The 16,864-nt window shown below is 50.6% G+C and overlaps 1 protein-coding gene across 2 annotated transcripts in view; it reads right to left on the bottom strand.

Moving 5' to 3' along the window:
• adgra2 (adhesion G protein-coupled receptor A2) overlaps nt 1-16,864 on the bottom strand; it is a 158,432-nt gene that overhangs the window by 35,691 nt on the left and 105,877 nt on the right. For both annotated transcript variants that reach the window (XM_087984193.1, XM_087984194.1), the window contains exons 3-8: nt 13,928-13,999; nt 11,266-11,337; nt 9,838-9,909; nt 8,456-8,619; nt 3,384-3,597; nt 1,068-1,232 (exon numbers count right to left, since the gene is read on the bottom strand). In XM_087984193.1, the coding sequence (XP_087840319.1) occupies nt 1,068-1,232; nt 3,384-3,597; nt 8,456-8,619; nt 9,838-9,909; nt 11,266-11,337; nt 13,928-13,999 (759 nt within the window). The remainder of the gene's footprint in view (nt 1-1,067; nt 1,233-3,383; nt 3,598-8,455; nt 8,620-9,837; nt 9,910-11,265; nt 11,338-13,927; nt 14,000-16,864) is intronic.

The following is a 16,864-nucleotide window of genomic DNA, read 5'->3' as shown; positions in this document are numbered from 1 at the left end:
GCTGTTTCTGATGTGACATTCACCTGAGGCTGTGTCTGTCCCTCTCGGGGGGGGGTTTGGAAAAGATCCCATGACTATATCCGAAGGAGGACTGTCCTGAGGCCAACATTTACCCCTCGACCAAACAACACAACATCATGGTCCAACAAGACAGATCCCACAGCAAGGACATCACCAAATGCTCAACACCTCACTGGTGGCAAAGTCTCTGGGAGCTCTGCAGACGATGACAGGTCTTTAGGAAATCATGAGGGGCACGGATAGGATAAACAGCCAAGGTCATTTTCCCAGGGTAAGGGAGTCCGAAACTAGAGAACATAACTCAAAGGTGAGAAGGGAAAGAGTTAAAAGGGATCTGAGGGGCAACATTTTCATGCAGAGGGTAGTGCATGTGTGGAACAAGGTGTTAGAAGTGGGTACAATTACAACATGTAAAAGACAGTTGGATGGGGACATGAATAGGAATGGGTTGGAGGGATATCTGCCAAATACTGGCAAATGGGACTCGATCAGTTTCAGATATCTGGCCGGCATGGACAAGTTGGACTGAAGGGTCTGTTTCCAGGCTCTATAACTCTGACTTCCCTTCTCCCTGCTCCCTGCTGATGTTTCTGAGGATACAGCTGTCCCTGCTGGAGGTGGGACTTGTTTCTTGGGAGGTACAGCTGAACATAGTGAAGACAGCCCCTAGTTCAAGCTGAGGGCAGACAGACATCCACCTTGTGGAAGGAAGGAGACAGGGCCTCAGTGATGGCCATGGGAAAGTTCACTGAAACTGCCCTATGTCAGTCCAGCTCAGTCTGACAACGCTGCTCATTCGGGTGAAAGGTCGCTGGACTGAAACAGTGACTCTGTTTTCTCTCTCTCTCTCTGCACAGAGGCTGCCAGAGTCTCTCCAGGTGATTCTGTTTCTGTCTGACACTGCCCACTCCCTCCCGTTGACACACACACACACGTCTCACACACACACACGTCTCACACACACACGTCACACACACACACGTCACACACACACGTCACACGTCACACACACACTCACACACACACGTCACACACGTCACACTCACCTGAACTCTCCCCTGTTGTTTGTGACCTGTTCAGCCTGGCAGTACGTTGCAGATGTGTCGATCACCACAATGTCCACTTTCCTGGATACTTTGCCACGTGATGTTGTGATGACACACTCCCATTCCCCACTGGCAAGCAGGTAAATGTTTGAAAGGATTAGTTCACTGCAAGACACAAGCATGAAGATCACTTTAACCCTTGCATCAACTGACTGCAATTCAAAAGGAAGGAAGATGCCTTTCAGTCAGTCTCACTTCAGTACATTGAGTACAGGAGTTGGGAGGTCAGGTTGCGGCTGTACAGGACATTGGTTAGGCCACTGTTGGAATATTGCGTGCAATTCTGGTCTCCTTCCTATTGGAAAGATGTTGTGAAACTTCAAAGGGTTCAGAAAAGATTTACAAGGATGTTGGCCAGAGTTGGAGGATTTGAGTTATAGGGAGAGGCTGAACAGGCTGGGGCTGTTTTCCCTGGAGCGGAGGCTGAGGGGTGACCTGATAGAGGTTTACAAAATTATGAGGGGCATGGGTAGGGTAAATGGACAAAGTCTTTTCCCTGGGGTCGGGGAGTCCAGATCTAGAGGGCATAGGGTTAGGGTGACAGGGGAAAGATATAAAAGGGACCTAAAGGGCTACTTTTTCACACAGAGTGTGGTATGTGTATGGAATGAGCTGCCAGAGGATGTGGCGGAGGCTGGTACAATTACAACATTTAAAAGGCATTTGGATGGGTATATGAATAGGAAGGGTTTGGAGGGATATAGGCCGGGTGCTGGCAGGTGGGACTAGATTGGTCTGGTCAATATGCACAGCTTGGGCCGAAGGGTCTGTTTCCATGCTGTACATCTCTCTGACTCTGTGAGTGTGCAATTGGAAACGATGACAATGTCGGGTCGACACAGAGTTCCAGTCCTAGCTCAGATTGATTCTCACTCACTCACGCTCCCAGGAGTCGACAAGTTTATGAACAAGAAAAGAAAAGATCAAGTGTCCAAGATTGGGGAAAAGGAAGCTTCGAAAGATTTCATGACAGGCATGAGAAAAAGATTCCATTCGGGACTAGCCCTCTGAACCCAACAATATTCTGACCACTGCTCCACCATCAGTGAATCCTTTATCCCAAGGTGATAGGGTTGTTACAAAGGTGTATGGTGTGTTGTTCCAGTCCTGGTTACCTCATTATAGGAAGGATGTGGAAGCTTTAGAGCGGGTGCAGAGGAGATTTACCAGGATGCTGCATGTCTTATGAAGAGAGGTTGAGGGAGCTCAGGCTTTTCTCATTGAAGTGACGATGGATGAGAGGTAACTTGACAGAGGTGTTACAAGGTGATGAGGGCATAGATTGTGTGAATAGTCAGAGACATTTTCCCAGGGCAGAAATGGCAATCACGAGGGGGCATCATTTGAAGGTGATTGGAGGAAGGTTTAGGGGAAATGTTAGAGGGAGGTTCTTTACACAGAGAGTGGTGGGTGTGTGGAATGCACTGCCAGCTGTGGTGGTACATGGATGATTGGAAAATGAAGGGTATGTAGGTTAGTCTTCGAGTGGGATAGAAGGTCACCACAACATCGCGGGCCGAAGGGCCTGTATTGTGCTGTATGTTCTATGTATGACTCTACCTCGGGCCAGAACAGCTACAATCAGTTTCCTTCGGGTGAATGTTTGTGCAGTCACTGAAAGCTCTTTCCCTTTAGCTGTTCTCTCTCCCTGGGCCACTCCATGCACATTCACCAAACTGTTACTCCGACCTTCCAAACAAATCCCTGCCCTTTGGGAATTCAGATGCCTCTAACCTCGAGCACACATTGCTTCTGTGTCTGTATGTGTCTGTGCATGTCCATGGTGGGGGGTGTCTATGTTGGTGTCTGTACGTGTCTGTGTCCACGTTTGTGTGTATATGTGTGTGCCTGTGTGCGTGTGCAAGAGTGTGTGTGTGTGAGCGAGAGAGAGACAGAGCATGTGTGGAATTTTGGAATTGTTGCTTTTCAGTGCACTAAACCAGGAGCCCTGATCTGATGCGATAAGGATTGTAAACACCTTATTAAAAGTGCATGCACTCAAGCAAAGCTTCAGACACCCCGACACCACTTCCAATTACAAATCTAAAATGGAAGTGAGCCATTTCCCTGTTCCTTATACACTAAATACCAAATTACAATTTAACTTCAACTAACGTGTCGCTCCTGGTGAGAAAGACTGCTTGACAGTGGGGGAAAGTAAGCACAGGAAGCTGCTGTGTTTGTGAAGTGGTCATTGCTGGGATTCCCTGGGGCTGTTCTTCAGGAGTTGGTAGACTGTGAGTGTGTTCAGAATACCTGGATATCAGAGAGCAGTCGTGAATCAAGCTCTCGACAGTGATCGCAGCTCCATCCTCCTGTGGCTGTACCAACATGTTGTTATGGTACCACAACACCCTGGTGCTGTTGTCCAAATAGGTCGCGGTGCACAGGAACGGCAGCCGATCCCCTTGGAAAACTACCTGCCGAAGGGATGGAATCAACTGCAGGATTGGCAGCTCCAGTGGCCCATCTAGATCCAGGAGAGAATTCAGTAACATCAGTTCATCAGCAAGCAGAGGTTATCAGCTTCCCACTGTCCCACCCTTTCAAACCTCCTGTGTTCTCAGCCTTGCCCCACAACCCAATAATTCCTCTCTGCTGGAAGTGTGTCTGTGATCCCCTTTCAGGGATTATTCCTGAAGATGCTGTCACTGCCCTCCCAGACTTCATTTCTCTCCAAACTAGACTTTGTTCAGAAAATTCATCCAAAATCACATTGCTGAACATGTCCTCCTGAGTACCAGAGTTTGGAATAAAGTTTAACTTGTTACCAGCCAGCTTATTCCACTCACTACGATGGTAACAGTCTTTGTTGTTGTGAAATCCATCCTGTCCCAGGTACACACCATACAGAGGGGAGAAACATTTCACATTCACTCATTAAAGAAGGTGCTATTGATCTAACCTTGGGGACACAGCACGCCTCATCTGGATGTGCCCCAATGGGTTTGTGGGATTCGGGATTTCACCAACCCACAGTGTAGAAGGCCCACAGCCCACAGTCACTGTGCTCTGACCCCGGACAGCAGCAGCAGCTACAGCCTGCCCCAAGCATCAGTGTGTCTGTCAGCACACAGTCCCTGGGCTGGGCTGCAACACTGAGGGCCGACACTGAGGACCACTGCCTGCTCTGGGAGACTGGCTTCCCTCCAATTGCTGGACCGGCTGCCCCAGCTGCTGCTGGCCTCAGTATGTGTCTCCCTCGAACCCTCGTGCCCGGAGCTGGGCAGCTCCTCCCAGTACAGGTACACACTGCACTGAGGAGGTTCCCTCACTCACAGCCCCCTCAAGGGAAACATACTGAAGGCACTGAAACGCCAGGCCTGGACAACAAGCAAACAGCCCAGCTCCATCCTGCAGCTTAGTTAGGGAGAGCCGGCAACCAGGGACTCTGTCAAATGGTGCAACAGACTCCTCTGGGATCCACTCAGCAGGATCCTGTCTCCTCTGGGATCCACACGGCAGGATCCAGACTCCTCTGGGATCCACGCGGCAGGATCCCATCTGTTGTGGTTGTGTTCGCCGAGCTGTAAGTTTTTGTTGCAAACGTTTTGTCCCCTGTCTAAGTGACATCCTCAGTGCTTGGGAGCCTCCTGTGAAGCGCTTCTGTGATGTTTCCTCCGGTGCTTATAGTGGTCTGTCCCTGCCGCTTCCGGTTGTCAGTTCCAGCTGTCCGCTGTAGTGGTCGGTATATTGGGTCCAGGTCGATGTGCTTATTGATTGAATCTGTGGATGAGTGCCATGCCTCTAGGAATTCCCTGGCTGTTCTCTGTTTGGCTTGTCCTATAATAGTAGTGTTGTCCCAGTTGAATTCATGTTGCTTGTCGTCTGTGTGTGTGGCTACTAAGGATAGCTGGTCGTGTTGTTTCATGGCTAGTTGGTGTTCGTGGATGCGGATCGTTAGCTGTCTTCCTGTTTGTCCTATGTAGTGTTTCGTGCAGTCCTTGCATGGGATTTTGTACACTACGTTAGTTTTGCTCATGTTGGGTATCGGGTCCTTAGTTTTGGTGAGTTGTTTTCTGAGTGTGGCTGTTGGTTTGTGTGCTGTTATGAGTCCTAGTGGTCGCAGTTGTCTGGCTGTCAGTTCGGAAATGCTCTTGATGTATGGTAGTGTGGCTAGTCCTTTGGGTTGCGGCATGTCCTCGTTCTGTTGTCTTTCCCTTAGGCATCTGTAGTCCTTTGGACTAGCCACACTACCATACATCAAGAGCATTTCCAAACTGACAGCCAGACTACTGCGACCACTAGGACTTATAACAGCACACAAACCAACAGCCACGCTCAGACAACAACTCACCAAAACTAAGGACCCGATACCCAACATGAGCAAAACTAACGTAGTGTACAAAATCCCATGCAAGGACTGCACAAAACACTATACAGGACAAACAGGAAGACAGCTAACGATCCGCATCCACGAACACCAACTAGCCACGAAACGACACGACCAGCTATCCTTAGTAGCCGCACACACAGATGACAAGCAACATGAGTTTGACTGGGACAACACTACTATTATAGGACAAGCCAAACAGAGAACAGCCAGGGAATTCCTAGAGGCATGGCACTCATCCACAGATTCAATCAATAAGCACATCGACCTGGACCCAATATACCGGCCACTGCAGCGGACAGCTGGAACTGACAACCGGAAGCGGCAGATACAAATCACTATCAATGCCGGAGGAAACATCACAGAAGCGCTTCACAGGAGGCTCCCAAGCACTGAGGATGTCACCGAGACAGGGGACGAAACGTCTGCAACACAAATTCCCAGCTCAGCGAACAGAACCACAACAACGAGCACCCGAGCAACAAATCATCGCACAAACTTTGAATCCCATCTGCTCCGGGATCCACTCGGCAGGATCCCGTCTCCTCTGGGATCCCGTCTCCTCTGGGATCCACTCGAAAGGATCCCGTCTCCTCTGGGATCCCGTCTCCTCTGGGATCCACTCGGCAGGATCCCGTCTCCTCTGAGATCCAGTCTCCTCTGGGATCCACTCGGCAGGATCCCATTTCCTCTGGGATCCCCTCGGCAGGATCCCGTCTCCTCTGGGATCCCCTCGGCAGGATCCCATCTCCTCTGGGATCCCCTCGGCAGGATCCCGTCTCCTCTGGGATCCCCTCGGCAGGATCCCGTCTCCTCTGGGATCCACGCGACAGGATCCCGTCTCCTCTGGGATCCCGTCTCCTCTGGGATTCCCTCGGCAGGATCCCGTCTCCTCTGGGATCCACGCGGCAGGAACCCGTCTCCTCTTGGATCCCGTCTCCTCTGGGATCCCCTCGGCAGGATCCCGTCTCCTCTGGGATCCACGCGGCAGGATCCTGTCTCCTCTGGGATCCACTCGGCAGGATTCCGTCTCCTCTGGTATCCACTCGGCAGGATCCAGTCTCCTCTGGGATCTACACAGGAGGATCCCGTCTCCTCAGGGATCCAGCCAGCAGATTCTAGGATCTAGTTTTGCTGCAGGGACCAAGGGTGCTACGTGCTGAGCTTAGTGTGAAGGTGTCCATCAGGCTCTCCTTGAGGGCCCGGAGATATGGTCCAGTCCGACCACACCCCGTTCTCTCGGCAGTAAGATGGTGAGGGCCTAACTCCCCAACACGGGGAAGTGGGACAGCCTCACTTCTATCAGTGCTTCAGTTCTGAGGCGATGTCGCTCGCGCGCACACGTACACACACACACACACACACACCACACACACACACACACACACACCTGGAGTCTTGGCAGATGCAGCGTGCTCACAAAGTTAAATATTGATCAGCTCCTTCAGCCATGTTCCGAGAACAGCAAAGAGGTTTCACCCTGAATTCAACACGAGGGTTTTTCAGGAGCAGGAACTAGTGGCCGGACAGCCTTTCTTCAGACCCTTTGTGCTCCTAGCCCATCTCACTCCCGATTGGAAAGCCCCCATATGCACCTAGACCCAGGGCCTCCAGCACAGCCAGCAGTTATCACTCATCAAGTCATTTCTACGCAGTCTTGGTATGAACATACAAATGACAACAATGACCTTTCAATGACCTCTTGGAATTAAACTGCCCCAGATATTCCACAAAACTCAAAATCAATCCATTCTTCCACAATCCTTCCAAACCAAACTCCTCCAAGAAGCTTTAATATGTAGCATCTTTGTTAAACACACTGGAAAATGATTTGTACAAACGTTCAGCTCATCTCCAAACTTCCACACTTTCATACATGGCTTGTCAGATCAAAAGGAGTTTGTCAAAACTGGGATCTTACTTCAGGACAGAATCTGTCAGAGGCTGGATTATGGAAAATCCTTCAGCATCTTACACCAGCTTCCAAAGCAATCGTGAATCCCTCACCATTTCACAACCATTTAATTTGACTGTACTTTCCTGGGGGCGTGACTGAACTGAATCAAGTCAATGTGAAGGTCACCACCATTACTCAACAATGGTGTCTGAAGCTTCCATCAGGACTGGCCACTGAGTCCAGTCAGTGGCTCACTCCTCATTCCCTCATCCCTCACCCAGTCTGATCCCATTGTCCCCACTCTCCACATTCCCTTTAATATCCCACCCAGTCTGATCCCACTGTTCCCTCTCTCCACATTCCCTTTAATATCCCACCCAGTCTGATCCCATTGTTCCCTCTCTCCACATTCCCTTTAATATCCCACCCAGTCTGATCCCACTGTTCCCTCTCTCCACATTCCCTTTAATATCCCACCCAGTCTGATCCCACTGTTCCCTCTCTCCACATTCCCTTTAATATCCCACCCAGTCTGATCCCACTGTTCCCTCTCTCCACATTCCCTTTAATATCCCACCCAGTCTGATCCCTCTCTCCACATTCCCTTTAATATCCCACCCAGTCTGATCCCACTGTTCCCTCTCTCCACATTCCCTTTAATATCCCACCCAGTCTGATCCCTCTCTCCACATTCCCTTTAATATCCCACCCAGTCTGATCCCACTGTTCTCTCTCTCCACATTCCCTTTAATATCCCACCCAGTCTGATCCCACTCTCTCCTCACTCCCTTTAATATCCCACCCAGTCTGATCCCACTCTCTCCTCACATCTCTCCTTTCTAGACCGCTACCTTTTTTGCACACACCCATTTGTCGTGGGCAGCCATGCCTATGCTGTGAAAGGTGGGCATTATACCTCTCTCATCTCCCATGTCCTTTCAGAGACAGTAAGAAAGCTTTCTGAATATGTCAGGCTGCTCGGTTAATATCTCTTCATGAGGCTCAGTGCCTGATTGAATGCGTGCAGACTATCCCGGGATATGTGAGCAGACAGACCATGCCGGAGCCTGGGGAATGCGGGAATACTGTCAGACTTACCACACACTAGTTGGCTTTCCTTCAGGTCCCTGAACGGCTGCCTCCTCAGTGCCCGAGGATAGGCACAGAGGGTGTCCTTGGAGATGCGTACCAGCCTTCTCTGCTGCCAGTTCAGGACCCACCGCATGTTACAGTCACAAATCAGGAATTCTGTGTTGAAGTCACTGTGTGGAAAAGCACAACGGGTTCTGTCATTTCAGGGAGACTGACCTTTCCCTTCAAACTTCACCCTGGCACTCAGGTGCCCTCTGCTCAGCTGAAGGGTCTGGAATGTGTTGGGCATTGGTCAGAGCAGTTCCCCCTTAGTCACTCACTTGACACAAACCGAACCAGCTGACTCTGGGCTAGGAAGTGAGTGATGTGACAGTGACCCTCAGGCAGGGGGTGAGGGCAAGTACCTCTGACAGTGTACCTCTGCCTGCCGGGTGCTGATGGTGATGATACCACCGAGAAGGTGCCCAGACATTCACCACAGCCTGCAGTGTGAGGAATATGGACCAGCTATACACCAAAGCTCAGCCCCTGTAACACACAAGGCCTAGTCTCTCCCTCCACAGACACTGCCATAGCTCCTGAGTTTCTCCAGCATTTTCTGTTTCTCTTTCAGATCTGTCTTTCCTCCACTCAGCACACAAAGGACCAGGAACTAACATGGTCTTTAACTGAAGGCTGTGATTCAGTTCACCTTCTCACCGGCCATACTGTCCTTAGTAATGTACAATGGGCTGCTGTTTGTTACTATTACAGAGAGGATAACTTCAGGCAACTTTGGAGGCTGAATACAGTTGGAGTAAAGGCTCACTGTTTCTGCCCTTGAGATGGAGCAGAGATGAATGAAAGGTGTGACACTGCCATCTCTGGAGGAGGGGTGTCATTACAGCGTGACGTGTTTACATAAGCAGTGCCCATTCTAAACGCTGTCCTGGTGATTTCTGAAGCCAAGGGTTGATCTAGACTTGCTCCAGCAGGAATTGAGATTTTGTTGGAAGCAAGTGAAATGGGAGTTACAATTTTTAACACATGAATCTGCTTAGGTTGCCATGATACAGTTGTCAGGAAACCCCGACGTAAACACAAGCTGATCTGTGTGAGGTTTACTCTCTGATTTCTCCCATCTGAAATGTTCCTGGACTAGCTGGCTACTCCTTGATCCCTAACAGGAGTGATCCAGTCGTTCAGATCATGGTACAGCACAGTCGGAACTGTACCATGGTCGGGGCAATGAGAGTGCTGAGCCCAGAACAGAGGCTGACAGAAGGGAAATGAAAGAGCAAGAGGAATTTAATGCAAGGTTTGTGAAGGTTTGTAGCTCAGGTTGAGGTTTAGGGTGTAGGTTTGCTCGCTGATATCCAGGAATTTAATCCAATCGCTATCATACTCACACCACTTTCAACGAGAGCAAGGCAGTGAAGAGCTCTGGATGGAGAGTGGAGAAGATGTTTCCTGACAGATTCCTGGAGAAAGAATCAGCTGTGAGAGATCCTGACAACAATGAGAGGAAGGTGGACAATTTAACACACACAGTACAGGATCCTGAGCTCCTCCAGCTCTCTTAGCCCATCAGACCTGAACACAGCTCCAATTCTGGCCCCTTGTACATTCCCAGCACTATTAACCACTGCACTACACCATTATTTCCCTCAGCTACCTGGGATACCACACTGCTGATACCATTTCAATCCTTCAGCTCTCTCTCCTCGGATACACCTTCACATCAAGCTCTTTATTCAGCTTTCACAAGAACACCAGAACTGAGAGCAGCAAGTGGCCATTCTCCCCGTGTCTGCGTGGGTTTCCTCCCACAATCCAAAGATGAGCATGTTAGATGGAATGGCCATGCTAAACTTCTGTTCGTGAGACACAGAGCCTCATGAAGAGACAGTGTTCAGGGATGTGCAGGCTAACTGCATTAGCCTTGGGAAATTCAGGGTTGCAGGGATTGGATGGGGGGGTGGGGGGTGGGTCTGGGTGGGATGGGGGCATAGTGCAGACTCAATGGGCCAAATAGACTCTTTACGCACTGCAAGAATTCTGTGGGAGGCCACGGAGGAACACCTTTTTTTTCCTTTCATTCACAGGATGAGGCATTGCTGGCCAAGTCAGCATTTATTACCCATCCCTAATTGCCCAGAGGGTAGTTCAGAGCCAACCCCATCGCTGTGGAGTTACATGTAGACCTGACTGGGGAAGGATGGCAGGTGCCTTCCCGAAAGGACATGAGTGACAACAGTTTCATGGTCATCCTGAGACTCTTAATCCCAGAATGCTTGAAAAATTGAATTCAAATTCAACCTCCCACCCTCCATCACCATGTGGTGAAATTAATAACTGAAAAGCTCCCCTCTTTGAGAGTAAACACCCTCAATCACCCGTGGGCGCTGGCTGATGCCAGGGATGGTGCCAGGTACACACTCAGGTAGGCCAGGTGACCCATCACTCTCCCTCTGCTGCTTCCATTTACACCAGCTAATCTCTCACCTTTCACCTTTTCCTTCCAGAGTGACTATTCAGTCTGTCTTCACTACTCTTACAGACTGAGTGTTTCACATCAAAACAAGTGTATTTATTCCTCCTTCTGTCTCTCTTCCACCAAAGCCCTTCAGTCCATGCTCCTCCAGCTTCCCCAACTGGTCACAGTCCCTCCTTATTGACTCAACTAAACCCCTGGATGATGAGAAGCGATTAGCTCGGCTCAATCTTTTCTGAACCTCTCTGACAAGGAGGTAAACTGGTGTTGTGAGAGAGAGCACACCATTGAAGAGGAGGAAGACAAGTTGAATGGGCTCAACTGGGGTCTCCCAGATACTCACAGTCTGGTCAGGTTGGTCAGGTTCTGGAACATGGCCGGCTTCAAGCATCCAATTCGGTTGTTGGACAGGTCTCTGTGATTTCAAAAACAAACCGCGCTGCATTAACGCAATACTCTGCAGTTTCACACAATCCAATCACAGTCTGAAAGATGGACCAATGTCCAGGGCACTGCCAACACAAAAAGGACCAACCACCCACGTAGGTCACCAGGAAGCACGTCTGCCGAGTTCACAAGGTGGGATAGAGGTCACTCACCGGACATCAAACTGGGAGGAGAGAGGGAACACTGATCTGTTAAAGACAAGGGGTCCCTGAGAAATGGATGGAAAAGCTGAGGCAGGATCGAGGGCCATTTCTGAAGAGATGCTTGGGAGGTTTGGATAAAAAGCCACACTAAGGACCATTGATGAATGAAGAAATGCTGGCTTTCAATTTGATACTTCTGTTAAAGAGAGAGAGATACTCAGCAAGGCTGTCCTGACATGTCAAATATGTGACCTCATTCAAGTTTATAAAATCACAAAAGGCATTGACAGGGCAAATAGCCAAAGTCTTACTCCCAGGGTAGGGGAATGGAGAAGGAGGCGTTTGGCAATACAGACTTACCTTTATTGGTCAGAGTACTGAGTACAGGAGTTGGGAGGTCATGTTGCAGCTGTACAGGACATTGGTTAGGCCACTGTTGGAATATTGTGTGCAATTCTGGTCTCCTTCCTCTCGGAAAGATGTTGCGAAACTTGAAAGGGTTTAAGATTTACAAGGATGTTGCCAGGGTTGGAGGATTTGAGCTATTGGGAGAGGCTGAACAGGCTGGGCTGTTTTCCCTGGAGCGTCGGAGGCTGAGGGGTTTACAAAATTATGAGGGGCATGGATAGGATAAATAGGCAAAGTCTTTTCCCTGGGGTGGGGGAGTCTAGAACTAGAGGGCATAGGTTTAGGGTGAGAGGGGAAAGATATAAAAGAGCCCCAAGAGCAACTTTTTCACGTAGACAGTGGTACGTGTATGGAATGAGCTGCCAGAGGAAGTAATGGAGGCTGGTACAATTGCAACATTTAAAAGGCATTTGGATGGGTATATGAATAGGAAGGGTTTGGAGGGATATGGGCCAGATGCTGGCAGGTGGGACTAGATTGGGTTGGGATAGCTGGTCGGCATGGACGGGTTGGACCGAAGGGTCTGTTTCCATGCTGTATGGATCTATGTTAAAAGTGAGGAGAGCTCTTTCCCAGTGAACAGAATAGTGGCAGTGTGGAGGGTTCGATGTCTGGGAGGGATGTGAACAGTGCTGTTCTCCCAGGTCACTGTTGAAATGGTGATGCCCAGCACACAGCCACGAGTTGGTGACAGGATGACCTGCACACACAGTAACGGAGGACGATTCCAGCCACAGGAATTCCAGCAGTTCAGTCAGTCTGAGGGATGGGCTTCCCAAACATCAGGTGGTAGATCAAAACCAACAGAACAGCTGATGTTGGAAATCAGAAACAAAAACAACTTGTTGGAAAAGCTCAGCAGGTCTGGCAGCATCCGTGAGGAGAAATCAGAGGTAACGCTTCGGGTCCAGTGACACTTCCACAGAACTGATGGTAACTGGGAAAAGGGCAGTTTATATGCAGGAGATAGGATAGGGGAAGGGATAAGGAGTAAATGATTGGTGGAGATAAGAGAACAGTTGGGCAGACCAAGGAGTGGAGAATGTTCTGGCTGGGAGGGTCATGGGTTTGAACTCCCCCATGTCTGAGACCTCTACCCCACACGCCAGGCCTTGTTATCACAGTCTGCCATTACACATCACCTAATGTAAGTCACTAAAAGTCCCCATGAACAGCTATTCACCCTCCCAGACAGATGGCAATCCAGATCTGGCCAACCATTCTCTCCCTTTGGATTTTATCCCCACCGATCATTTACTCCCTGTCTCCTCTCCCACCCTATCTCCTGCATATAAACCTACATTTTCCCAGTTACTATCAATTCTGAGGAAGGGTCACTGGACCCGAAACGTTACCTCTGATTTCTCTTCACGGATGCTGCCAGACCTGCTGAGCTTCTGTTTTTGGACCAGGTGATACATGTTGGGTGTAACAGGCGGGAACAAAACTGTGCACAAAATCCCCAAAGATCCAAACAAGTGACAATGTGAGACAGCATGTCTGACCAACACACACACACACACACACATACACACAGAATAGAGGAGCTGGGAAATAAGGGCATCCACATCAAAGTCAAAATCAAAACAAGGAACTGCAGATGCTGAGGGACATACAGAGGCTGTCCAGCGTTATCATGTTAAAACCAGAGACAGGGATGACAGATGAAACTTTCAGCATTAAGAGAAGACTGCCCTTTCAGAAGGTGCTGCTGGCCTAGCTCCTGGGTCAGTAACAGTCCGTGTGCTGCTCCATCTCCCCAGGGAACTGAGCTCTGACACCCTGCAATATCCTCCCCATCCTCAGCCAGTGTAACATCCCCTTTCTCAACACGCCTGGGGACTCCTCAAAGACAGCAGTCCCCAGGAGTGAGTGAGTGAGTGAGTGAGTGAGTGTGTGTGCGCGTGACCCACTCTCCTCTCGTGCAGCCAGCCCAGGGTGGCTTTCAGGAGGTCGGGAGATCAGGGACACCTCTCCCATGACAACAAAGGAGTGAGAGTTACTTACAGGCGTCGGAGAGCTGGCAGACCCTGGAACGCTCCAGGTTGGATGGTGCTGATCAGATTATTCTTCAAATCCCTGCAGGAAAAGACACAAACAGTGCCAATGAGAACAAGACAGAACCTGCAACCCCACAAACTCAGGCTGATCCCCTGCTGGATTCATGACCGTTCCACCATTCCTGTCCTTCCTTCATCAGTTCAAACCCCCAACGTCTGGGGACTGTCCCACAGATTAACAAGGAACGGCTAGCAGCTGGAACTAGGCGGGGATAGTATGGGATGGGTCAGTCTCACTCTGTCCCCCACATTCTCAGTGACAGCGATGGCTCAGTCTCACGCTGTCCCCAACATTCTCAGTGACAGCGATGGCTCAGTCTCGCTCTGTCCCCCACATTCGCAGTGACAGCGATGGCTCAGTCTCTCTCTGTCCCCCACATTCTCAGTGACAGCGATGGCTCAGTCTCGCTCTGTCCCCCACATTCTCAGTGACAGCGATGGCTCAGTCTCACTCTGTCCCCCACATTCTCAGTGACAGCGATGGCTCAGTCTCACTCTGTCCCCCACATTCTCAGTGACAGCGATGGCTCAGTCTCGCTCTTTCCCCCACATTCTCAGTGACAGCGATGGCTCAGTCTCACTCTGTCCCCTACATTCTCAGTGACAGCGATGGCTCAGTCTCACTCTGTCCCCCACATTCGCAGTGACAGCGATGGCTCAGTCTCACTCTGTCCCCCACATTCGCAGTGACAGCGATGGCTCAGTCTCGCTCTTTCCCCCACATTCTCAGTGACAGCGATGGCTCAGTCTCACTCTGTCCCCCACATTCTCAGTGACAGCGATGGCTCAGTCTCACTCTGTCCCCTACATTCTCAGTGACAGCGATGGCTCAGTCTCACTCTGTCCCCCACATTCTCAGTGACAGCGATGGCTCAGTCTCGCTCTGTCCCCCACATTCGCAGTGACAGCGATGGCTCAGTCTCGCTCTTTCCCCCACATTCTCAGTGACAGCGATGGCTCAGTCTCACTCTGTCCCCCACATTCTCAGTGACAGCGATGGCTCAGTCTCACTCTGTCCCCTACATTCTCAGTGACAGCGATGGCTCAGTCTCACTCTGTCCCCCACATTCTCAGTGACAGCGATGGCTCAGTCTCACTCTGTCCCCCACATTCTCAGTGACAGCGATGGCTCAGTCTCGCTCTGTCCCCCACATTCTCAGTGACAGCGATGGCGCAGTCTCGCTCTGTCCCCCACATTCTCAGTGACAGCGATGGCTCAGTCTCACTCTGTCCTCCACATTCTCAGTGACAGCGATGGCTCAGTCTCACTCTGTCCCCCACATTCTCAGTGACAGCGATGGCTCAGTCTCGCTCTGTCCCCCACATTCTCAGTGACAGCGATGGCTCAGTCTCACTCTGTCCTCCACATTCGCAGTGACAGCGATGGCTCAGTCTCGCTCTTTCCCCCACATTCTCAGTGACAGCGATGGCTCAGTCTCACTCTGTCCCCCACATTCTCAGTGACAGCGATGGCTCAGTCTCACTCTGTCCCCTACATTCTCAGTGACAGCGATGGCTCAGTCTCACTCTGTCCCCCACATTCTCAGTGACAGCGATGGCTCAGTCTCGCTCTGTCCCCCACATTCGCAGTGACAGCGATGGCTCAGTCTCGCTCTTTCCCCCACATTCTCAGTGACAGCGATGGCTCAGTCTCACTCTGTCCCCCACATTCTCAGTGACAGCGATGGCTCAGTCTCACTCTGTCCCCTACATTCTCAGTGACAGCGATGGCTCAGTCTCACTCTGTCCCCCACATTCTCAGTGACAGCGATGGCTCAGTCTCACTCTGTCCCCCACATTCTCAGTGACAGCGATGGCTCAGTCTCGCTCTGTCCCCCACATTCTCAGTGACAGCGATGGCGCAGTCTCGCTCTGTCCCCCACATTCTCAGTGACAGCGATGGCTCAGTCTCACTCTGTCCTCCACATTCTCAGTGACAGCGATGGCTCAGTCTCACTCTGTCCCCCACATTCTCAGTGACAGCGATGGCTCAGTCTCGCTCTGTCCCCCACATTCTCAGTGACAGCGATGGCTCAGTCTCACTCTGTCCTCCACATTCTCAGTGACAGCGATGGCTCAGTCTCACTCTGTCCCCCACATTCTCAGTGACAGCGATGGCCCAGTCTCACTCTGTCCCCTACATTCTCAGTGACAGCGATGGGCCCCTGTTTAATAGTGCCTTTTAGCAGGTCTCCATATTTCTCTAATAGTGAAACTGCTGCTTTTCACGATGAACAGCCTGAAAGGTACTGCCTGAAATGAAAGGTTTTTTGGGGAGATATTTCTCCCGAGGTATGTATAATTCGGCCTGCGGTTAGGCTCCATATTGACTGGTTAGCCTGGGGGTTGTGTCAGATCTCCCCGCTGGGCTCTTTGTCCCTCTCGGAGTGCACACTGTGCTGCCCTCTCAGTGTCTCATTTCTATCCTTAATCCTGGTTGACCTGTGACTGTGATCTCCAGTGGGTGCAGTGCAGGGTCAGGACAGCAGGTGTATGTGTGTATATACCTGGCCCTGTCACTCTGATCACTTCCTGCAGTCAGCAACCAGGCTTGTACACAGACGACCTGCCTGCCTGTCATGTGGACTGGGGGCAGACCAGACTGGAGGTCAAGATAAACTAGATAAGTGCAAGCTCTCTCTTTGTCAAAGAGAGTCCTTTGTGATGGGAGGTTCTGGATATCATGAGTTGGCCTCGATCTGATCACTCGATCACCAGGGGGTCAGCAAGGCTGTGCTGGGAGGAGGTTTCAGGCCGGAGGGGGTGAGGGGGGTTTATTTATGCACCAGTTGGGAAGCAGATCTTCCTGAGGTCAGGAGGTGGCTCCTGTTTACTCAGTTGTTCCGCAGAACCTGTCTCCCCTTCCAACAGAGTGCTCACAACT

Source organism: Chiloscyllium plagiosum, unplaced genomic scaffold (genome assembly GCF_037043375.1).
Source record: "Chiloscyllium plagiosum isolate Xiang-an unplaced genomic scaffold, Cpla_swu_hap1 HiC_scaffold_48, whole genome shotgun sequence".
NCBI classification, from domain to species: domain Eukaryota; kingdom Metazoa; phylum Chordata; class Chondrichthyes; order Orectolobiformes; family Hemiscylliidae; genus Chiloscyllium; species Chiloscyllium plagiosum.
This window is presented reverse-complemented; position numbering and strand designations above follow the sequence as displayed.